Source organism: Geotrypetes seraphini, chromosome 6 (assembly GCF_902459505.1).
Source record: "Geotrypetes seraphini chromosome 6, aGeoSer1.1, whole genome shotgun sequence".
Lineage (NCBI taxonomy): Eukaryota > Metazoa > Chordata > Amphibia > Gymnophiona > Dermophiidae > Geotrypetes > Geotrypetes seraphini.
Window position 1 is genome coordinate 32,088,223 of NC_047089.1, and position 25,725 is coordinate 32,113,947.

General features: G+C 42.4%; 1 protein-coding gene across 1 annotated transcript in view; it reads left to right on the forward strand.

Moving 5' to 3' along the window:
* CNTN5 (contactin 5) overlaps positions 1 to 25,725 on the forward strand; it is a 1,460,727-nt gene that overhangs the window by 1,382,321 nt on the left and 52,681 nt on the right. Inside the window, 1 exon segment of the mRNA XM_033947995.1 lies at positions 2,026 to 2,175. Coding sequence (XP_033803886.1) covers positions 2,026 to 2,175 — 150 coding nt within the window.

Here is a 25,725-nt window from a genome sequence, read left to right on the forward strand (position 1 = left end):
CGCGGGGCATTCAGCGCAGCTCCCTGCGCTAAAAACTGCTATCGTGGTTTAGTAAAAAGGGAGGGGGTATATTTGTCTATTTATGTATAGTTGTTACTGAGGTGACAGTGCATAGAGTCATCTGCCTTGACCTATTTGAAAAAAACCCAGAATATAAATGATAATTAGCATTTTTCTCTGTATACAGCGTGCTTTGTGTTTTTTTCAAATTTTATTGTTGGTAGATCATTTTGACTTGATCATTTTAAAAGTAACTCACAAGCCCAAAAAGTGTGGGCACCCGTGCTCTAGACCCACCCCCAGGCCCGCCCAGTTCCACCCAACCCCACCCCATTGCGCCCACACTATGCCCCAGCCCCGCCCACTAGCCCCGCCCCCCAGCCTGCTCATCTCAGTCAGGAGGGCATCCACACATACTTGGATGCGAAGTGATGATGTCACCGCGTTGCATCTGCACATGCACGGAAGTCCCTCCCAAAGGGCCACATTTTGAAAAGTCGTCTAGACGCCCAGACATGCCCTCAAAAAAGAGGACATGTCCGGGTAGATCAGGATGTCTGGTAACCCTAAGAAATGAAGCAGAAGACACTTGTATAAGGGCCTAGAGGGAATCGGCGAAGGCCCACTGCTTCCACTGAGTGTGGCGCAGTGATTAAAGCTACAGCCTTGGCACCCTGAGGTTGTGGGTTCAAGCCCACGCTGCTCCTTGTGACCGTGGGCAAGTCACTTAGTCCCCCCATTGCCCCAGGTACATTAGATAGATTGTGAGCCCACTGGGACAGACAGGGGAAAATGCTTGAGTACCTGAATAAATTCATGTAAACCATTCTGAGCTGCCTTGGGAGAACATTATAGAAAATTGAATAAATGAATAAATAAATGATCTGTAACTACGACATCCAGAAATTCATGGTTGTGGCTATATTTGATATTTTCTGTTGGAAGATTTGTGACCCCTGACGCGGGCATTTGCTAAAATACAGATCTTCCAATAAAGGTTGTTTCCTTATGCAAGTGTCTCTTGATTCATTGCTCCATCTATGGTCTTATATACTTCCTTGTGCAGCTGTTTTCCCTCTGGTATACTCCACATACATTACTGCTGACATTAGTCAATGGTCATTAAAAAAAAATTAGCATGTGAACACTTATGGACACCTATTTGTAGGTAGTAAGAGCTCATATGCTAATCCTGTGCTAATCTGTTAGTGCATTTTAATGTACCTGTGTTAACTGATTAATGCAGAAATGTAGAAAAACATAGAAACATGATGGTAGATAAGGGCTAAATGGCCCATCCAGTCTGCCCATCCGAAATATCCACTATCTGTTTCTCTCCCTAAGAGATCTCACGTGCCTTTTCCATGCTTTCTTGAATTCAGACACATTTGTCTCCACCACCTAAACCAGGAGACTATTTCACACATCTACCACCCTTTCTGTACAAAAGAATGTGATTAGATTATTCCTGTCAACTCTAAACTTCATCCTATGCCCTCCCATTCCAGTTTTCCTTCATTTGAAAAAGACTCAGCACCAATTCTTCACCTTGAAACATTTACCTCCTCTGCAATACAATTAAAAATATTTTTAACACATGGTGCACGCATGTGGATCACACAATTACTGCAGACATCTGAGTATGTCCTGCTTTAAGCCATTTTAAGCTGCGGTTAGCACACTAGCACTTACTGCAGATTAGTAAAAAGACCCCTCAGAAGATAAACTCTAAGGAAAATCAGTACTCACAAGGGCACGCTAACTCTGCTTACGACCCTGTTTGTAATCCTTACCATTGATCTTTCCCTTCTTTTTCTGTATCAGAAATTTCGCCAACTGAGAAGAGCCAAATAAAATATAATTTTTGCCTTAAAAAACAATCATTTACACAGAGGCTTAAAATAAAAAATAAAAATAAGATGGTGCTCCCAGTTAGTCTCTTCGTATCATTAATATCACTGCTTCTGCAGGAAAAAAAAAAGTCTTTGCTAACATGCTAAATTTGATATTCTTGGCTTTCCATAGTGCCGGAGACTATTGGTGGAGATTTGGAGTCTGCAACAGCAGTTGATCTCAGCCCATGGGTAGAATATGAATTCAGAGTTGTTGCATCCAATTCTATTGGCACTGGAGATCCAAGTGCGCCATCCCGAGTGATCAGAACCAGCGAAGCGGGTAATAAGCATTGTGTCTGTCCTTTAGCTGTCATCTTGAATTTGTTGTGTTTGACCTGACTATTATTCAGTTGGATGGCTGTAAGTAGAATATTAATTGCTTGCCAGGATATAGAAGTTCTGTGAAATCAGCCATTCTGTCATCACATCTACAAGCATGTAAATTAAAACATGTTGAGAGTTAATAAATGATCCATGAATTTAATTATTAAATTGGAAAAAAAAAGTAACTGTGGTGTAAATAAGTATTTCCAATATAAGACAGATAAAAATACAGTGCAGTAGTAGCCTTTGGCGTTATTGCAGTGGATTAAGACGCAAGGAAGTCAGGGTTCAAATCCCCTGTTGCTCCATGTGATTTTGACCAAGTCATTTAGGGGCCCTTTTACTAAAACATTTGGGCTGCAATCCAGTTGGGTTTTCAGGATTTCCCCAGTGAATATGCATGAGATCTATGTGCATGCACTGCTTTCAATGCATATTCATAGGGGAAATCCTGAAAACCCGACTGGATTGCGGCCCTCAAGGAGGGGCTTTGAGATCCCTGCCCTAAAATAGGGGCCTAGCATATTTTAACATGGACTTTCGAATGAATTATTTATTTATTTAGTCATTTAATTAGCCCGTCCACCCAAAGGAGCCCAGAACGGGTTACAGGAGTACATTCATAGTATGGGTAGGACAAATTTTAGTGAGACATATAGACTTTAGTTAGATTGTGAGCCTTCGGGACAGTAAGGGAATTTTTCAAGTACCTTTCTTATTTCTAATCTTAATGTATATTTTCTGTAAACCGCTTAGAACCTAACGGATGTAGCGGTATATAAGAAATAAATTACATTACTTTACAGCATTTAAGGCATGGACAAAGGGGTTTAGATTACAGCAATTACAGTATAGACATAGCAGGCAGACTTACAAATACAGACTTAGGGCTCCTTTTACAAAGGTTTTAGTGCATGCGCTAGCCGCTACCACCTCCTTTTAAGCAGGTGGTAATTTTTGGGCTAGCACGCACTATAGCACGCGCTAATCTTGTGCGTGCGCTAAAAACGCTAACGCACCTTAGTAAAAGGAGCCCTTAGTGGACATAGTGTGGTTCAAATTGCAGCATTTTCAGTGTAGATATACTTGGAGGTGAAATGGCTTTTCTTTGCATCTTTGTTGTCAGAGAATGTGGTAGTAATTCCGGTTATATTTGCGGTGGCATGCGAGTTTTAGCGAGATTCCATTTGATATATTAGGTGGTGACTTTGGGATTTCATCTGTCCGGGGTGTAGATGTGGGGCTTCAAGGAGCTGGGTTTATAAAGAGGAAGGTATTCATGGCTTTTCTGACCCTGGATTCTGTATACCGCAGCCAAAGTTGCACATGCAGATCTGTGCGCATTGCCAATGTGCAACTTAATTGTTCAACAAGCCAGTCAGCACCAATAATTGGCAACTAGCAAGCAATTATTGGCACAAATTGGTACTAATTAGAATTTACGTGCACAATTTTCATAGCATATTTGATATAGTAGTGCGCCTAAATTCTAGTGTGCGGATCTCAAAAGGGGGGTGTGACCAGGGGAAGAGCAGGGGTGAGTACTGGGCATTCCAAGAAAGGAGAAAAAGTAGGGGCGGCATTCTAAAAACTTAGGCATGAGATAAATCAAAATAATAAAATGATGCTCAAATGTATATGTTGCGCAACATTTGAAAAAAATGATTTCCTTGCAGTGTACTTGATTGTGTTACTACATAACTAGCAATTGTAGCTGTAGACCCTGAACAGGAAAACCAAGAGCTGGAGCCTTTGAAACAGGAAACACTGGGAAGGGGAGAGGGGCGGGATCGCCATCAGGCGATCCATAGGGCATAGAATGATTTTACTAATGAATTGACGTGGGCTTCAAATGTCAAACTATGGTAGATGATGATCCCCAAGTATCTGAATTGGGACACCAAAGGAAGAGGGGTGTCAGATACCGTCAATCCTAATAATGGCTGGGGGAGATGACCTGTAACCCAACAGCCTGTAGTCTTAGATAGGTGTAGTACATGGTGGTTGTTGATAGCCAGTCCACTGTTCTTTCAAAGGTAAATGCTATTCTATAAAGGGTTCATGGCCTTTATGAGGATAGTACATAGCACCAACTCTCCTGCCTAACTTTAAGCGCCAGACTTATGCCTGTTGAAACCCGGTATAAATGCTGGTGTTTAAGTTAGGTTGCACTGTGGCAGTATTCTATAACTACATGTGCAACTTTTCCTGATATGCCCATCAGTGGCGTAGAAAGAGTGAATGGCGACAGGGATGGTGGCACACCTCTCCACCCCACTCCTTCCCGACCCTCCCTTCCCACTGTGTGTGCATCCCCTTCCCCTCTTTAATTTCCCAAGCGCGAGTAGCATTACAAACTTGCTGCCCGCGTCATGTTGGCCCTCCCTCTGACATCACTTCCTAAGAGCGGGACCCGGAAGTGACATCGGATAGAGCTGACAACGACGCAGGCAGCAAGTTCGTAATACTGCTCGCACTGGGAAAATTAAAGAGGTACAAGGGGAGGGATGAGAAGGGGCACATGCGTGGGGGGGAGGGGCGAGAGGAGGATGGGTAAATGGCACCCGGGGCTGACTGCCCCCTTTACTATGCCACTGATGCCCTTAAGTTAGTAGAGTTAGGCACCATGCCTTGTAGAATAGCGCGCAGTCATATGCACACACAGATTTTAATTAATGTCAATAAACTTCAATAATTGGTTGTTAGCATCTAATTATTGATACTAAAGCACTCCTTAATTAATTTATGCACACATCTTGGTCACATGCCCAAATCTGGGTGTGCAGATCTGGGCACCATATATAGAATCCAAGGATTAATTTGTAATATTTTGAAATTTCCCCCCCCCCAAACCCCTCTCCCCCCAAAAAACCACCTTAAACTGCTTATTGATCTGGACAAGCCATCTGATGAAATTCATGGTTATTGTCTTTTCAGTCTTCACTTTTACAGAAACAATGACAAAATATACAGTAGTTTAATGTAGACTACAAAAGGAACATAGCACCGATCAATGTGCAGTAATGGGGCAAAGTATATCAGCTATCCAGCTCAACTATCTATCCTGGCAGCAAGATTGCGATTTCACTGATTCAGACAATTCAGAAACCCTTTCAGCTCAACATTATTTTGAGAGGAATATCTCTGCTGCAAGAGAGTCACCCTCTTTTAACCTTTTCCTATCATAATAAATTTTACGTTACACTGGTTCCAATCGTAATTATTTTAAGCAAAGTTTTGTATTATTCACCGTTATCACTTACGGCTATGGTAAACATAATGTAAATAAGTCATAAGTCTGTAAATTCAAATATTTTGTGTTCCTGGCTCTTTATTAGTATGGGACATATGATGGCAACGACATTTTTGGAATGTCCCGTCATCCGGGACACACAATAGGAAAAGGTTAAATGAGAACCTTCAATGGCGTGACTTATCTGCAAAACAGAATATTTTTTATCAGTAAGATAAGCATATGGATAAAAATATTACATTACATTAGATGTTTCTATTCTGCCATTGCCTTGTATTTCAAGGTGGATTACAAAAGAATTACAATAAAGGTATTACATGAAGAAGATAGCTGGTAATTTCTAGAGGAGACACGGAGTAGATGAGGTTGCTTTGGGGAATCGGGAAGGTATTAGGGAGTGGTATTGGGAAGTGGGAAGGAGCTTGCGGTATTAAGTCGTTTGCAGGATTTTCTTGAAGAGTAGAGTCTTTATTTCTTTTCTGAATGTTTTATAGGCTGGGGTCATAATTAGTAGATTGGAGATTTGGTTGTCGAGTTTTGCTGCTTGTGTGGCTAGGAGGCCATCAAATAGTTTTTTCCGTTTGACTTCTTTGATTGTAGAGTACGTGAATGGAATGTGGGTTTTCCTATGTCTAGTTGATGTAGTTTGGATGAGACAGTTGTTCAGGTAGGTTGGGCTGATAAACATAAATATGATAAACATATGAATAAAAATGAAATTATCATCCTAATTAAACAAATTAAACATTATTACCGCTGGTGAAATGCCCTGCCCTTATCCCTCAACTTTACCCCTTTTGTTTTTGTCTTTTCCCTCCTTTCATATCTGAGTTTATCAGTTTTTAATAGTTTTTAAATTAGTTGCTTTTTACTGCTTTTTAGCAAGATTATTGATATATTCTTGTAATCTAGACCAGGGCTGCCCAAGTCCGGTCCTCGTGAAAGAGATTTGCTTGCACTGCCTTCTTGGTATGCAAATCTCTCTCATGCATGTTCATTGTGGATATCCAGAAAACCTGGCCTGCCAGTAGATCTCAAGGACTGGACTTGGGCAGCTCTGATCTAAACTTTCTCATTTGTGAACTGTAAACCAATTACTGTAAATCAGGGATGTCAAAGTCCCTCATCGAGGGCTGCAATCCAGTCGAGTTTTCAGGATTTCCCCAATGAATATGCATGAGATCTATTAGCATACAATGAAAGCAGTGAATGCAAATAGATCTCATGCATATTCACAGGGGGAATCCTGAAAACCCGATTGGATTGCGGCCCTCGAGGAGGTACTTTGACACCCCTGCTGTAGAACCTGTGGGGTCCTTTCACTAAGCTATGCTAAAAATTGGCCTGCGATGTTTTTAGTATTTAAGTTTCCCTTGCGCTGAAGCCACTTTTTAGCATGGCTCTAAAATGGCCAACATTGCTCTTTACCTAAGTTACTCAACATTTCATATTCTGCTCTTTTCACTGGTTTTCAGCATTATATCTGCTTAATTTCTCTTCTCCTCCCTGTTTCTTACTAAAAAAAAATATAAAAAAGCACAAAAAATAAATCCTTCTCTTTCCTCTGTTAAATCTTATTTCCTCTTCCTGCATTTTTGTTTAAAATACTGTGTTTTAGGTGGTATAGAGCCTATATTTCTGGTCACTTCACAACCAATCAAGATGACCTTTATTCTATGCAATCACTGTGGTGCTTTAATTCCAAGACATACTATTTGGAGGCTTAAGGCTTGCCCCATCTGTCTTCAACTTGCCAGTATTAAGGAGGAGCTCTGCAAACTTAAACAGGAATTGAATACAATTAAAGCAGCTTCCATCACTCCACAAAATCATACCAACTTACCACCTCTACCTCAAAGAATAAAACAGCCCAGGAATAAATGGGTCACAGTAGGCTCAGGAAGACTGCGACATGTAACACAGAAACATCCACCTTCACTAATATTACCTCTACAGAATTCCTTCGCTCCACTAGTGCACTGCGATACTCAGGAAAACAGAAGGGAGGTGGGACTTGAACCAATGAAGGAAACTCAAGAGAACAAGAGCACCCTAAGTACAAATAAAAAAGCCAAAAACAGAAAACTATTACTGTTGGGAGATTCCATCATCAGAGGCATTAACCTTGGAACACAGGGCGAGGAGACCAAAATAGTGAAATGTCTTCTAGGATCCTCAGCTACCAGGAGTTCCAGGCAAATACTGACTATAATTAAGGAAGAAACTAAGGATTTTAACACTGATGTTGTTATCCATCTGGGAACAAATGACCTGGCCAACAACTCCACACTTGCAGCACAGAAAGCTTTTCGGGAGCTTGGTGAGGGCGTGAAACCTTTTGTAAAGACTTTAGCTTTTTCTGAAATACTGCCTGCATATGGAAAAGGAGAGCAAAGAGTGAAAAACACAGAGGACTTTAATAGATGGCTCAGAGCCTGGTGTCATCAAGAAGGCTTCAGGTACATAGGAGGATGGGGAAATACATGGAAGGACAAGAAGCTATATTGCACTGATGGGCTACATATTACTACAGCAGGAAAAAGAAACCTTGCAGAGAAATGTAGACAATATTTTTCTAGGCATTTAAACTAGAAGGTGGGGGTGGTGTATGTACGAAGGACAATTATAGAGACCACCCCCGGCAAAAGAAAAGATGTGATAGTAGTAAAGGCTGCAACATAAGCAATATCAGCAACTCATTTCTTAGTTTTGCAACGGAAAGTGAAACGACACAAAAATCCATACGAAAAAGGAGATTATCGCTGAAAAATAGCTGGAAAGCGATGACCACAAATGCTCGCAGTCTACGCAACAAAGTTCATGATCTGCAAGCCCTGATATTAGAGGCAGATCTAGATATTGTTGCTATCACAGAGACATGGTTCAGTGAATCACATGGATGGGATGCAAACATACCGGGATATAATCTTTTTAGGAAGGACAGAGATGGTCATAAAGGTGGAGGAGTAGCTCTCTATGTAAAGATCAATATCCAAGCGACCGAAATGCAAGGGACCTGGGGAAAGGAAGAAGCGATATGGATTGCTCTGAAAAGAGAAGATGGAACTTCTATCTACGTGGGTGTAGTCTACAGACCTCCGACTCAATCGCAGCAAATAAATAAGGATCTGATTGTGGATATCCAAAAGTTTGGAAGGAAAGAGGAGGTTCTGCTGTTGGGAGATTTCAACCTGCCGGATGCGGACTGGAATGTTCCGTCTGCGGAATCGGAAAGAAGTAGGGAGATTGTGGATGCCTTTCAAGAGGCTCTGCTCAGACAAATGGTGACGGAACCCACAAGGGAAAAAGCGATATTGGATCTGGTCCTCACAAATGTTCGAGTGGGTGCTCACCTGGGTAGTAGCGATCATCAAACGGTTTGGTTTGATATAACGGCTAAAGTGGAGAGCGGCCGCACGATACTTAAAGTCCTAGATTTCAAACGTACGGACTTTAATGCAATGGGAAAGTACCTGAAGAAAGAGCTGTTAGGATGGGAGGACATAAGAGAAGTGGAAAGACAGTGGTCTAAGCTGAAAGGAGCGATAAAAATGGCTACGGACCTTTATGTGAAGAAAATCAATAAAAACAAGAGAAAAAGGAAGCCGATATGGTTCTCCAACCTAGTGGCTGAAAAAATAAAGGCGAAAGAGTTGGCGTTCATGAAATATAAAAAAACCCAAGAAGAGGAGAGCAGAAAGGACTACAGGGTGAAACTGAAAGAAGCCAAGAGAGAGATACGTTTGGCGAAGGCACAGGCAGAAGAACAAATGGCTAAAAATGTAAAACAGGGAGATAAAAATTTTTTCAGATATATTAGTGAAAGGAGGAAGATAAAAAATGGAATTGCTAGGCTGAAAGATGCTGGGAACAAATATGTGGAGAGTGATGAGGAGAAAGCAAATGTGCTAAACAAATACTTCTGTTCTGTGTTCACAGAAGAAAATCCTGGAGAAGGACCGAGATTGTCTGGCAAAGTTACACGAGATTATGGAGTAGATTCTGCGCCGTTCACAGAGGAGGGTGTTTATGAGCAACTTGAAAAACTGAAGGTGGACAAAGCGATGGGATCAGACGGGATCCATCCCAGGATACTAAGGGAGCTCAGAGAGGTTCTGGCGAGTCCTATTAAAGACTTGTTCAACAAATCTCTGGAGACGGGAGTGATTCCTGGGGATTGGAGGAGAGCAGATGTGGTCCCTATTCATAAAAGTGGTCACAGGGATGAAGCAGGAAACTACAGGCCGGTGAGCCTCACTTCAGTTGTTGGAAAAATAATGGAAGTGTTGCTGAAAGAAAGGATAGTGTATTTCCTTGAATCTAATGGGTTACAGGATCCGAGGCAACATGGCTTTACAAAAGGTAAATCGTGCCAAACGAACCTGATTGAATTTTTTGATTGGGTGACCAGAGAGCTGGATCGAGGACATATGCTAGATGTAATTTACTTGGATTTCAGCAAAGCCTTTGATACAGTTCCTCATAAGAGGCTGTTGAACAAACTTGAAGGGCTGAAGTTAGGACCCAAAGTGGTGAACTGGGTCAGAAACTGGCTGTCGGACAGACGCCAGAGGGTGGTGGTTAATGGAAGTCGCTCGAAGGAAGGAAAGGTGACTAGTGGAGTCCCTCAGGGTTCGGTGCTGGGGCCAATCCTGTTCAATATGTATGTAAGTGACATTGCTGAAGGGTTAGAAGGAAAAGTGTGCCTTTTTGCAGATGATACCAAGATTTGTAACAGAGTAGACACCGAAGAGGGAGTGGAAAATATGAAAAAGGATCTGCAAAAGTTAGAGGAATGGTCTAATGCCTGGCAACTAAAATTCAATGCAAAGAAATGCAGAGTAATGCATTTGGGGATTAATAATAGGAAGGAACCGTATATGCTGGGAGGAGAGAAGCTGATATGCACGGACGGGGAGAGGGACCTTGGGGTGATAGTGTCCGAAGATCTAAAGGCGAAAAAAACAGTGTGACAAGGCAGTGGCTGCTGCCAGAAGGATTCTGGGCTGTATAAAGAGAGGCGTAGTCAGTAGAAGGAAGAAGGTGTTGATGCCCCTGTACAGGTCATTGGTGAGGCCCCACTTGGAGTATTGTGTTCAGTTTTGGAGACCGTATCTGGCGAAAGACGTAAGAAGACTTGAGGCGGTCCAGAGGAGGGCGACGAAAATGATAGGAGGCTTGCGCCAGAAGACGTATGAGGAGAGACTGGAAGCCCTGAATATGTATACCCTAGAGGAAAGGAGAGACAGGGGAGATATGATTCAGACGTTCAAATACTTAAAGGGTATTAACGTAGAACAAAATCTTTTCCAGAGAAAGGAAAATGGTAAAACCAGAGGACATAATTTGAGGTTGAGGGGTGGTAGATTCAGGGGCAATGTTAGGAAATTCTACTTTACGGAGAGGGTGGTGGATGCCTGGAATGCGCTCCCGAGAGAGGTGGTGGAGAGTAAAACTGTGACTGAGTTCAAAGAAGCGTGGGATGAACACAGAAGATTGAGAATCAGAAAATAATATTAAAGATTGAACTAGGCCAGTTACTGGGCAGACTTGTACGGTCTGTGTCTGTGCATGGCCGTTTGGAGGAGGATAGGCAGGGGAGGACTTCAATGGCTGGGAGGGTGTAGATGGGCTGGAGTAAGTCTTAACAGAGATTTCGGCAGTTGGAACCCAAGCACAGTACCGGGTAAAGCTTTGGATTCTCGCCCAGAAATAGCTAAGAAGAAAAAAAAATAATAATAATAATTTAAATTGAATCAGGTTGGGCAGACTGGATGGACCATTCGGGTCTTTATCTGCCGTCATCTACTATGTTACTATGTTACTATGGCCACACGCAAATTATGAAATTAGCGCAGTGAACTCTCAGCGTCACCTATTTGGAATACGTTAATGGCTCATGCACTAATCCTGTTCTAATTAGTCAGTGCGTGCCAGTGCCCACGTGCTTACCAATTAGCTCAGGCAGTGGCATAGTGAGGGTGGGAGGCACCTTGGAAGGTGGCATCCCCTCAGTCTTCTCCGCCCCGTTCTTTCCTCGCCCCCCCTGCGCATGCACGTCCCTTCCCTTCCCCCATACCTGTTTAACTTCACCGGCATGAGCAGTATCTCCAACCTGCTGCCTGCGCTGGCCTCTGCTCTCCCTCTGATGTCACTTCCTGGTTCTGAGCTGCTGTTTGTGCCAGCAAAGAGTTAGAGGCACACGGGGACAGGAAGGCGCACGCACAGTAGAGGAAGGGCAAGGAATGACCAAGGGGGCAGAGAGGAGGAGAAGGGCTTAGTAGTGCATGTTAAGTTTTAGCCAAAAGGTTCTTTAATGATTTAAAAATATACAATTTAGTTATATCATGGAATTAATGATTGAAACAATACTAGGAAACTATTAAAAATCACGCATAGCTTATCATCTGCTTTGGTCCTCTAATTAGACCAAACTCTTATCAAAAAGCAGTTAGTTATAAGACTTCAGCCTTAGTTGATTACACTTCAAAGTGATTTTTACTTGAAGATCTAATCACTCAAAACCAGAGACAGCACCTCTATCATTTAGCCCCCTCCTTATCGTAATGCATATTTCACAGGTCCACAAGGTGAGCTGAGACAAAAATACATAAATTTAAACATGACAGACATTTTATTTATTTATTTTTTTGGTAAGTTGGGCAGCTGAAGCCCTGGGCAGAGCATCAATTGCATTATCTATTCACAAGGCAACATGGAAGGAAGAAAAATGGAGTGGCAACAGAATTTAATCAGCTAATCATGATTTGGCCAGCTAATAAGCTGATGACATTTACCAGGAAGAGGCTGAAAAGATTTAAAAAAAAGAAAGACAGTCAATAAACGTCATTTCTTGCTAACTTCTGAATGAGGGTTGCCTTTGCAGTTTGAACGTAAATAAATACAAGTGAAATGCTGCTCACAGCTCTGTTTGGGGTGGGGTTGGATCTTGACAAAAAGACCTTTATGTAATATTGACCATTTTCTGTACAGTGTTTCCCCGCAAATTCACAGTTCGTGAATCGCAGACTCGCTCATTCACGGTCTGCTCCGACCGCCCCTTCCTGTAGTAAAGTCGGGCTACACCAATCGGGAGCTGCGTGTCAAAGCAGCTCCTGATTGGTGTAGCCCGACTTTACTACAGGAAGAGGCGGTCGGAGCAGAGCGCGAGTGATTTTCTTCACCCGCCGGTGCTCCAGCTGCCCTGCCTCCCCTGCCTTTTGACAGGCGAAAAACCGCGGTTTTTAAAAATGAATTTCGGGGGGAGTACTGCATGTGGCACCTAGAAAATTGGCACCGACTAGAATGGTGCTTAGTGGCGTAGTAAAGGTAGAAGGCGCCCGGGGTTGTGGCGTTCCCCCTGCACCATCCTCTCTGCACCGCCGCTCCTTCCAAGCCCCTCCGCTCCGCCTTGCGCTATCTCTCCCCACGTACCTCTTAATCTTTGCCAGCGTGAGTGGCTTCTGCAGCACGCTCCTCACCGCCAGCGTTGGATTCAGAGGGGAACCAAGCCGGCGCGAGCAACAGTCAGACGTTGCACACGCTAGCGAAGATAAAACAGAGGGGGGGGGGGATGGCGCAAGCGTGATGTGACAGGGTGCCAGTGCCCCCACCAACTTAGCGCCCGTGGCGGTCCGCACCCCCTGCTCACCCCTTCCTATGCCACTATGCTTAGTGCAAATCTACAAGATGTGTGTACTTTATATTGAATCACACTTAGCACCTATTTGTGTTGTATAAGTTAGACACACCCACTTAGGCTTATCCCTATTGTGTTTCCCTTTCATGTACTTTTCCTATATAAAAATTGTAGCTCTCCCCTCATTCCCAATGTCTCTTTAATCTTGAGAAGTTATGTACGTCGAATCAATTAAAATTGTTTGTCTCCTTGAAATCCTATAAATTTTTAAAATTATTGTACAACACTTTGTACCTTAGGATAAGCGTTTAATCAAATACTCAAATAAACTTGATAGGCCAGTGAAAACCAGGCCTAAAAGCCTGTGCCTACATTTGTGTGCACATCAGGTGTATTCTATTAAAATACACATAACTGTTAGAAATGACCATGATCTGCCCCGGCCTCGCCCCCTTTTCAAATTCACATACTGCAACTGCTGCATATCTTTTTATAGAATTGGGCTTCCCAAGTTGTACGTGTAACTTTTAATCAGTGCTAATTAGCATCAATTATGAGGTATTAATTGCCAATTATTTGCTGCTAGCTAGGCCAATTAATTATGTCGTGCGCACACATCGGCTGGGTGCACCGAATTTGGCAGTTTGGCCAGGATTCACTAACCTGCCAGATCGGGCCCGATCCTGGCAGGTCCGATCAATTCAGAAACCAAAAATATGCAGATGGGGTGATCGGAGGAACGCCCCCCATCTGCCTCCAGGGATCGCGTATGCGCAGGCCATAGGAGAAGCAATCTTTTTTTAAAAACTTTTTTGTACTTGCAGCAGGACTTCGGGGAGACTGAACCAAACGCTGCCACCACCACTGACCCCAACCCACGTGGCTCCCAGAAAGCCGGTCCCGCTCTTGCCAGCTGTCTCACTAATAATAAAAAGATAAATGGAGCCCGTGGTTTTAACCCTCTTGAAGCCCGCGGGTTAAAACCACGGGCTTGCACTGCGGGGAAGGGTGGGAGAGTCCAGGCGGGCAGGAAATCATGGCATTTCGGGGCAGGCAACAGTTTGGGCAGGCAGGAGAAGAGCATCGGAGAGACGAGAAGCTGGGCTGAGCCGGGCAGCATTTGGGGTGAGCAGGCAGGAGAGATTGCAGGGCAGAGAGCAGGGCTTCCAGTCGGAAAGACGTTTTCGGCTGGTCCCCAGCAGTCGCTTCTTCAGGTGATCGGCCAGCCCAGTTGGATCAGAAATTTGGTGTAGTGAATCGGGTCGCTGTCCAATTTGCATGCATTTCACCTCATTTGCATGCACGGATTCGAAGGGGATCGCAGGAGAGGTAAGTGAATCAGGCCGGATGGAAATTTTATAGTATAGGGGTCGCAAACCGATCTGTACACAATCGGTTTGCTTTGTGAATCTAGCCCTATGTAAGCTGCTTTGGTTGTACAGTACTACAGAAAGGCGACATATATATATATATCAAGTATCTAATCAAATTTTAAAAAATTTAAACCAATTTTGCTCTACACTTAACAAAATTGTTGGAATGAAGATATTTTTCACAAAACTTAATACTACTTTGCATTATATCATTCAGTAACATATACAGACAAATCTCCATTATTTTTATTTTATTTTTTTAATTTCTTATATACCACCAGCAAGCGTGAAGGCTATCTTGTTTTCAGGGTGGTTTTTGAGGGGGGTTTTTCTGACATTTAAACCACCGCACAATATTACAGTATGACATGAAACCTTTCTGATTGCAGTATTGGATTTCTTGATGTCTCTGTTATTGTTTTTTTGTTTGGTTGTATGTTTTAGTGGAGAAGACGATAGATGTTGCATCCAATATTATTACATTTTTAAAGAGGTATTGTCAAGTCCATCTCAACAAAAAAAAAAAACCTAAACATATATGAGTTCAGTTTTCAGCTGTGCTGAGACAACATAAAGCTAAACCGATGACATATCAGATGACTTTGCATCACTTAGAATTGCTTGTGTTATTCCATTGGTTTATTCCTTTGAAGACACAGAAATGAAGTCCTAATTTTCTTAATCAAAATTATCTCTCTATACAATGCAAGCCTAGAATTTGTTCATCCTGTTCGAGGTGACATGAAGTCATTAGTAAACCCTGCTTTCCACAGTACAATCCTAAAAATTGGCATTTCATAGATTGTGTTAATAATGTTTTAAATCTATTTTATTTATTTTTAGTATTTATATACCACTTATAGCCTAAGGGGTGTACATTCAGGTACTCAAGCATTTGTCCCTATCTGTCTGGGGTAATGGGGGGATTAAGTGACTTGCCCAGGGTCACAAGGAGCAGCATGGGATTTGAACCCACAACCTCGGGGTGCTAATTCATTAAAGAACCCTTTTACAAGGCTTGGGTAGTGAATTGAATGGGCTTCAGTGCATTTGCCGCAGGGAACTCAGTACCATAGTTTTGTAACAGGAGCCCTAAAACTTTTAGGAGTAATTTCTATTGCTCTGGGGTAAAATCAAGGGAAAGAGCTAAGCCATAAGAACCTAAGAAAAGCCTTACTGGGTTAGACCGGTGGTCCATCTAGACCAGTAGCCTGTCCTCACGGTGGCCAATCCAGGTCACTAGTACCTGGCAAAAGCCTAAAGAGTAGCAACATTCCATGCTACCGATCCAGGGCAAGCAGTGGCTTCCCCTATGTCTTTCTCAATAACAGACCATGGACTTTTTCCTCCAGGAAATCATCCAAACCTTTCTTCCACGTGTTCTGCCTCGCCCACTTCACTCTGCAAACTAAACTAAACTAAACCTTAAGTTTATATACCGCATCCTCTCCACGGAAGTGGAGCTCGGCACAGTTTACAAGAACTTAAAATATAAGAAGAGAAAAGAAAAGGTTTACATGAGCTTATATATAGAATGGAAGAGTAAGGGGGAAAATAGAATTACATGTTAGAGAAGAGCCAAGTTTTCAGTTGCTTGCGGAATAGTTGGAGAGAGCCCAGGTTCCGCAACGGGATAGTAAGGTCATTCCAGAGACCTGTGATTTTGAAGAGAAGAGATTTTCCCAGTTTACCTGCATAGAGAATACCGCGTAGAGAGGTGAAGGACAGTTTATATCTTTGGGCGGGTCTGGTGGAATCAGGACTTGAGGAGTTAAAGGATAATGGGATTAGGAGAAGAAGGATGCCGTGAATGATCTTAAAAGCCAGGCAGGAACATTTGAAATGGATTCTGGAAATCACTGGGAGCCAGTGAAGATTGGACAGGAGTGGGGAGACATGGTCAGATTTGCATTTTGCAAAGAACTTGGCTGCAGTATTCTGGATAAGCTGGAGTCTTTGAAGGCTTTTTTTTGTTAGGCATAAGTAAATGGCATTGCAGTAGTCAAGTTTGGAGAGGATGATGGATTGGACGAGGACGGCGAAATGTTTTTGGCGAAAGTAGGATCTTACTTTCCTCAGCATGTGGAGGCTGAAAAAGCATGATTTTGCCAAGGAGTTGAGGTGGTCGTTGAGGGAGAGAGAAGAATCAATAGTGATGCCAAGGACCTTGCTTGAGAACTCAAGGTGCAGAGCAGGGCCTGTGGGTAGTGCGAAGATGGTGAGCAGGTGTTCTAACTTTGGGCCGAGCCAGAGTAATTTTGTTTTTGATTCACCGAGAGGGACCAATTTAGAGCTGAAAATTCCATCTGTGGAAGAGCTGAAGCTGACAACGTCTAGGGATAGTATATTCCTTATATAGGGCCAAGGGAATGGGACAATCTCCCTGAGTATATTCGACGGCAGCAGAATATACAGAACTTAAAAAAAAAAACTGCTGAAACAGCATCTTTTTTGCCAGACGAAATATAGGGTATGAGACTATCCCCCTCTCCTACAAAGCCACGTTAGCGGCTGCCGTGCGGCAACAGCCCCGAAGCCCTTTAAATCTCTATGGGCTTCGGGGCCGTTACCGTACGGCTTTGTAGAAGAGGGGGTATGTTATTCAAGAAGAGGAGAAGATGATAATAAGGTGCTGGTCACCTATGTATTTTGTTGTTTGTATTTCTTGCTTTGTCTTGTGGAAGTATTTATTATTGATTGCGTAGGTATTTTTGATGTAATTTTATAGTTCTGTATGTAAGTTTGTAACCCGCTCAGGGTAAGAGCAGGATATAAATAAATAAACAAACATGCATTCCTTTTTGGTAACTGTGGGGACATTCAGTTTACTCAGCATAGTGAGGGGAAATCCTTGATAAAGCCGTTTACTCTCTGGCGAAACATGTCGTATTTATTCCCCTTGGCCGACGGACAGAATGCTGCTAAGCATATTTAAAGACAGATAAGTGTCACGCTCTATTTACTCTTTGAAAATGGAACATTAAGAGTTTTGGGAGACAAATTTACACTTTAAACTTATTTAAAATATATATTTGAAAATTATTTCGAAAAAAGTTTTTGCATGACTTATGAGGAGGTTGGTGTGTAAAGTTTGAGTCAATGAAAGGGTAGCTGAGCCTTGAGTGACACCTCTGAAGTCTTGCTTAAAATATGCTGAACTAATTAATTGTTTGAATACCTGTGTTAAACTTTTTAAAACTATAAATTGGGACTCATGCATCAGCCATACTGAAATACATCACCCATTTCCAATAATAACTCTTACATTGTTTAATTGAGCAAACATTGGCCGCAGCTTTATTTCATATTCTTTCAAACATTAATTTTCAAAACTTTTGTAAACATACCAAACTTCATACTTAACCATTTATGATTTTCCTCAAAGAGCTCTCTTATCCCAAATTTTCCCTAATCTCCCGATGACTTACGGTATCGTCAAGTCACCTCACCTCGTGGCGGTGTCACACACGATGACATATTTACTATTCACAATCATAGTACTTCCAATTCTATCTGCCTCTCATAACAGCTCTGCCCTTAGGCCTGCCAACAAACTAGCTGCGACTGACCCTCCCCCCATCAATTCCCTACCTTCCCCTCCCCCATCGTTCACTCCTCACACCAAAATCCACAAAGCGGTGGGAGGGAAACTGAAATCCCTTTCCTCTCCTCCCTTGCTCTTTCCTACGCGTTCTTACTTAGCCCGCCAATTTCTTTCTTACTTTCCTCGTCCCCAACTCCACCCCTTTCATTCCCCCCCCATCCCCTGCTCTTACCTCCCTCCAATCAAAATTATCCTCCTTGTTACTAACTCCTCACGCTTCTTCCCCTTTTACCTTTAAAAATTTGGGGGCTTTGATGTCGCCCACTGCTATTGGCCACCCAGATTAGCTGGATGGCCTTTTTTTCCAAGTTGTAGGTTAGGATATTCTGAGAAATTGGATATTCTGGTTATATAATATCTCGGGATAAAATATTGTTGCCGTGAAGGTTGATTTTCAGTTTTTGAGCAAAGCATAACAGCATTCAGATCCTGAAAGAGTTCATGAACAGAACGGCATTGCACTTGGATTTGTAACTCTTCTTCGAATCAGATTTGGAAAAACAAAGAGTGAAATCCAAATACTATTTTCTATCCTGTTAACACAGGAGTAGTCAAGACAAAGGGCTCCTTTTACGAAGCCGCGTTAGCAGTTTAACGCACGTAATAGTCCGCACTAACCGCTAAGCCTCCTCTTGAGCAGGCGGTAGTTTTTCGGCTAGCGCAGGGGTTAGCGTGTGATAAAAACTCGCGTGCGATAAAGCCGCTAACGCGGCTTCGTAAAAGAAGCCCAAAAAGAAACCAACAGAAACTGCAGTAAAAAAAAAAAAATGCAAAGCAAGAAAACAAAACTGCAGAAAATGTACAAGGTGCAGGAATTTATTCAATAAAAGTCATAAAATCATATATTTAAAAAACGTCAATAAAATGATTATATCCAAAACATGGTTCTTGTTGTAATGCGTCCCGGCCCCAACACGGTCCGTGTTTCGAAAAACACTTTGGGCTCCTTTTACAAAGCTGCGCTAGCGGTTTTAGCGCACGCTAAATTGCTGTGCACGCTAGACGCTAACGCCAGCATTGAGCTGGTGTTAGTTCTAGCCACATAGCGCGGGTTTAGCATGCGCTAAAATTCTGCGTGCGCTAAAAACGCCATCGCAGCTTTGTAAAAGGAGCCCTTTGTTGTTCAGTATGTAGAGTGTCAAGAACCAAATGGAATAATCGTGCAAAATCTCCAATAAAACAGATGAAAAAAGCTCCTGTCCGAAACGAAACACTAAACCCCTCTTCTATTAAACTGCGTCGGGAGCAGCGCGGGCAATTCAGTGCGGCTACCCGCACTACAAAACTGCTAGCGCAGTATAATAGAAGAGGCCCTAAGTGCTAGACGCAGGAGAATTTATTATTTCTTTATTTTAAAATTTTATATACCATTTAAAACTAAGCGGGTTAGATAATTTACCTACATAATATAAAAATAAACACATGATAAAATAAACATGCAAACAATCCTCAGAAAGATATCATAATTTGGATACTAAAGATCGTGGATAGTTCATCAATTTTTCTAGATAGCTTGAAAAACATTTTCATTGACCGACAGGATGGTGCAGGGCAGGAAAGACCTGAGATGGGGCTCGCTGGACTTTTAGGGCTCCTTTTACTAATACTATCGCAAGCTCTATGGAGGCATTAGCGTGTAGCGCGTGGGGCGATGTAGCACTAGCAGTTACGCGCGCTCTAAAACCGCTAGCGCACCTTTGTAAAAGGAGTCTTTAGCCATCCCTTTTCACACAACACTTGAAATTTGAAGACGTTTATGGGATGTAAATTCTCAGAATTTAGCTCACAAGTGTATCTTGAATATAGAAGCTTAGGACTGATTTATACAGAAGTTTTATCGGTGACAGGTCAAAAGCGCGCGCCGACAAAGGCGCACCGAGACAACTGAGCGCAAGGCGGAAGCCCGTGCCGAAAAAAAACAGTGTTTTAAGGGGCTCTGACAAGGGGTGTGGGGGGGAAACCCCCCCACTTTGCTGAATACACATCGCGCCAGCGTTGTGGGGGGTTTGGGGGGTTGTAACTCCCCACATTATACTGAAAACTTCACTTTTTCCCTAAAAAACAGCATGAACTTGTTCAACTTTGTCTTTAAACCCTGGAGGGTGTTTTCTCCTATAACAGGCTCCGGAAGAGCGTTCCAGTTTTCCACCACTCTCTGGGTGAAGAAGAACTTCCTTACGTTTATACGGAATCTATCCCCTTTCAAATTTAGAGAGTGCCCTCTTGTTCTCCCTACCTTGGAAAGGGTGAACAGTCTGTCTTTCTCTACTAAGTCTATTTCCTTCAGTATTTTGAATGTTTCAATCATGTCACCTCGCAGTCTGCTCTTTTCAAGGGAGAAGAGGCCCAGTTTCTCCAATCTCTCACTGTACGGCAACTCCTCCAGCCCCTTAACCATTTTAGTCGCTCTTCTCTGGACCCTTTCAAGGTTCCTGACTTAGTACAAGAGATGCAGCGTTGTCGTCGAAAATTTTTGTTATTGAAGCCTGGGGTCACATCTTTGGGTGCTACTTTGTATTTGCAGCACCCTTGTAAATGTATTGTTCTACATCAAGCTGTTAATTTTACGAACTAAACCAGTTGACAACCTTTTTGTCCTTAACCCGTTTGGAAAAAGAACAACCCTGAGCCCTATTTTGATGGAATTTACGCCTAACTCAACGCTTTTGACCAGCCTTAATCTTAATGGAATTTTTCTTTGTTTTTCTCGCTAGACTATAACATTTTGGATTCAATGTGAGGACTTGAGCATAATTAGTCAAATTTACTTTTGTTTTCTTGATATTGTTTTATATGATGGAAATGATATGTCTAATTTTGCTTTCTGTACAATTTATGCTTGGTAATTAAGATTGAAAATCTAATAAAAACTTTAAATACAAAAAAAAAAAGAAGAGGGCTTGATAAGGTTAAGATAAAAATCTGAGAAGAAAATTACATCAGAGGAGTAGAAAGAAAAAGTCTATCAAGGGCATAACATAAATAGAACACCAAAAAAACATCCAAGTATTCCACAGTCAGAAATGGAATTCAAAAAACAAAAGAATCAGAAGCAGTGGAATCCGATGATCTTATGTGATGTTTATTAAAATCCTATAAAAACACCTCTTCACAGAGTGTTTGACGTGACAGGTGGATGCGGGCCCAACACGGTCCGTGTTTCGGCCAGCTATAGCACAAATAGAACATAACATAGGCACTCGCACAGCTGCACCTCTAAACAGCTTAACACAATCCAGTCCAAGGCAAAAATGGGCAAAACCGGTCATAGCTGTATTCATTATTAATAAACAATAAACACTCCCATTGGTTCAAATCAAATTGTTTCGGGATATAACACTTAATAACTCATAGATGCGTGGAACAGTCTCCCGAAAGAGGTGGTGGAGACATGAATTCAAGAGGGCCTGGGATGACACGTGGGATCTCTTAGAGGAAGAGATAATGGTTACTGCGGATGGGTAGACTAGATGAGCCATTTGGCCTTTATCTGCCATCATGTTTCTATAATCCTAAAACTCTATGACATCACAATGCAAGTGTTAAGAGCCTTAGCCTATAGGGAATAGACTTAGTAGATAAAGACAGGTTGTTCACCCTCTCCAAGGTAGGGAGAACGAGAGGGCACTCTCTAAAGTTGAAAGGGGATAGATTCCGTACAAACGTAAGGAAGTTCTTCTTCACCCAGAGAGTGGTAGAAAGCTGGAACGCTCTTCCGGAGGCTGTTATAGGGGAAAACATCCTCCAGGGATTCAAGACAAAGTTAGACAAGTTCCTGCTAAACAAGAACGTGCGCTGGTAGGGCTAGTCTCAGTTAGGGTGCTGGTCTTTGACCAGAGGGCCGCCGCGTGAACGGACTGCTGGGCAGGATGGACCACTGGTCTGACCCAGCAGCGGCAATTCTTATGTTTTTATGAGAGGAGGAGACAGTGGATGTTATGGATGGGCCATTTGGCCTTTATCTGCCATCATGTTTCTATGTTTCTATAGTCAAAACTACTATCTCAGTACAAGCTGAATATCTTCAAAAGATCACAAGCCACACAAAATGATATTCAAAGTTTCAAATACCAGAGAGTAAGTGCTGTCCTGTATTGAAGAGTATTAGCACTTACTCTCTGGTATTTGAAACTTTGAATATCATTTTGTGTGGCTTGTGATCTATGTTTCTATAACCATAAACCTGTATGACATCACAACACAAGAACACAAGAATTGCCGCTGCTGAGTCAGACCAGTTGTCCATCCTGCCCAGCAGTCCACTCACGCGGCAGCCCCAAGGTCAAGACCAGTGCTCCAAATGAGTCCAGTCTCACAAGTTTAGCATGAACTTGTCCAACTTTGTCTTGAAACCCTGGAGGGTGTCTTCCCCTATAACAGACTCCGGAAGAGCGTTCCAGTTTTCTACCACTCTCTGGGTGAAGAAGAATTTCCTTACGTTTGTGCGGAATCTATCCCCGTTCATCTTTAGAGAGTGCCCTCTCGTTCTCCCTACCTTGGAGAGGGTGAACAATCTATCTTTCTCTACTAATTCTATTCACTTCAGTATTTTGAATGTTTCGATCATGTCCCCTCGCAGTCTCCTCTTCTCAAGGGAGAAGAGGCCCAGTCTCTAATCTCTCGCTGTACAGCAACTCCTCCAGCCCCTTAACCATTTTAGTCGCTCTTCTCTGGACCCTTCCTTCTTCATGTACGGCAACCAGTGCTGGACGCAGTACTCCAGGTGAGGGCGCACCATGGCCCGGTACTGCAGCATGATAACCTTCTCGGATCTGTTCGTGATCCCCTTCTTGATCATTCCTAGCATTCTGTTTGCCCTTTTCGCCGCCGTAGCACATTGTGCAGATGGCTTCATGGACTTGTCAATCAGAACTCCCAAGCCCCTGCAAGTGTTAAGAGCCCTAGCTTATAGGGAGAGGAGGAGACAGTGGATGCTGTGGATGGGCAGACTGGATGGGCCATTTGGCCTTTATCTACCATCATGTTTCTATAACCATTTGAGAACTGTCGCCAACTCAAAACCAGTATCCCTTATGCTTCTCAATAAACCTCTCAACAAAGCATTATTTTGGTTCTCAGCAGCACCACCAGGGACTCAATAAACTTTCATAGTCCAAGGCTTTATGTGTCAACTTCTCATTGAACCCGTTTGAAAAGTGTTTATTTTAATTTTAATTTATATATATATATATATACTTTAAAAAGTATGACGCCTCCATTTTAAACCGGGGCACTCACCATATTTACATTTATGTGCTACAAATAGCTAAGCAAGCATGTGTTTTTGTACATTACCAAATTTCAAAGCCTTGCCAAAAATCAGGGCCCTAATTTGCACAGCCAGATATTGCAGTTATAGTTTATACATTTAAAAAAAAAATTCAGCTTTAACTAACAAGTACTGCCTTTTGCACTGAAGCAAGTTTGGAACTGACAGAGATATTTAAATCATCTGAAAAGCAAGGCCAAGTATTTAATGGGAATATTTCCACTGTATGAAAAATGGATTTTTTGTACTGTCTGCTTTGGGCAGCTGTTCCATTTTTCACATCTTATATCAGAACACCTAAGTCATGAAATATTTTCCATGGAGGAAGAAAACTTCAAAGCTGACCTTTCAGAGCATAAAAATATTTTCATTTAACCCATGCTAGCTGAGGACAGAAAGGAGAGAAAAAAAAAAACAGAGCATGAAAGCTGCAAGGAATAGCAACAACTTAATTGCTTGTTCGTCTGTGCTTTTGTGTTTGAAAGATTTTCGAGGACATCCCAGTCGTTGCATAATGGTGACAGCTAGTGGTCTAGGTTGAAGGAGTACTGGCATATGGTCCCATAGCTGTGAACTGTTGCTGCAATAACTGGGCCAATATAGGGCTACCAGACGTCCGGATCCCAGACATGTCTTCCTTTTCGAACACATGCCCGGGGTTCCGGACGGCTTTTCAAAACCTTGCACTTTGTCTAGGTTTTGAAAAGTTTCTTCGAAATCATGTTTATTATTAGCTTCTATTCCGCTGCTAATGACAGGAGGGCGTCAACGCATGCCCGCGCTGCCCGCAGAGGCCTCAGTTCTCCTTCAGTTGTCACTTCCTGTCCCCCCCCCCCACTATTCCACACCTAAATTTAGGCATGGAGGCTTTTCTTGTATGCATTAGTGCTTATCACCTTTTAGTATAAGGTCCTTTTAATACATCATTGAATTGCGCTGAATGGTGCCTAATTAGGCGCCTACCTTTTGGGCGCTTCTTATAGAATTTACCCTTTAACCCTCCAATGCCCCAGGTACAAAATGAGTGCCAGTTTATAATATGTAAACCGCTTTGATTGTAACCACAGAAAAGCGGTATATCAAATCCCATCCCCTGTACAAAAGTATTGACCTACATTAGAAACGTAGAAACATAGAACATGACGGCAGAAAAGGGCCACGGCCCATCTAGTCTGCCCACACTAATGGCCCACCCCCTAACTACCTCCATGAAGAGATCCCACATGGAGGTAGTTAGGGGGTGGGCCATTAGTGTGAGCAGACTAGATGGGCATTCTTCTGTGGGAGTTGAAAGACAGAAAAAAAAAATGAAAACAATCTCATACATTTAACCATAGTTGATATCAAACGAGAAGTTGCATGGGGAGCAAAATAAATAAGAATTCCTGGATAATTAAAATCTGTTAAATTATGCAGTGGCAATATTTTTAATATCACTTTCCTAGCTCTACCCAAACCTGTCAAATGTACACCATCGAGAAATAAAGTGTTGTACACCCAGAATGGGCTTCTCATGAATCTGCATCATTATTTAGTGCAATAAAGTTATCTTTATGTGCATCATTAGCAGGAATTAATATGCAGGAGACCAGGTAGATACTAATTATGTGACAGTGTATATGTTTTATGACCATATAAATATAATCATAGGCTGTACGCTGCAATGTGAAGGAAGTTTTAGTCTATGGCCTTGGTGCCTTGTAAAAAGTATCCTCTTTATGATTTTCCTCATTTACCAGCCGTTACAGCTTTCATTGGAGAGTGGTCCATCATGTGTATTTTACAGTTTGCTGCAGTGCAGAGAATTTTTTTTTTTTCCCTGACACATTTATCCTTTTAATCGCTGTTCATTTGAGCGAGCTGTAACGTGCGGCCGGGTGTTTTACGGCGGGGTGCAGAAGAGATTCATTCCTGTGACAGGTTTATTCTTTCACCGTTTATTCATTTAAGTAAGGCTTTCACTTTTTTAAGCCTTTGAGAAGGAGCTTTTTGGGAGAGAAAGATACCAGCCCGCTTGTGTGGGGACAGTAAATAATGCCACCAGGTTGGATGGGGCACTGTATTATATTGGAGATATAGCTCAGAAAGTGTTTGCCAGGATTGTCAGAAGAGGGGGTTCCCCCCCCCCCTGAAGTCCCTAAATCAATTTCAAAACTGTGAAAGCTAGATGACTTTTTTTTTTTTTTTTTAAGCTTAGTTTTTGCATCTTCGCATTGCATTTGCCCTCCAATTCTGGCTCGTGGGCTGTCAGTGTTGCCTTATTTCCCTGACTTCTTGTTTTTATGCTTTGCTGAATTCTGATGCTGTTTTGCCCCCACTAACACCATTGGGGGAAATGCTTTACTTCTATAGAAAATGCACATGTTTG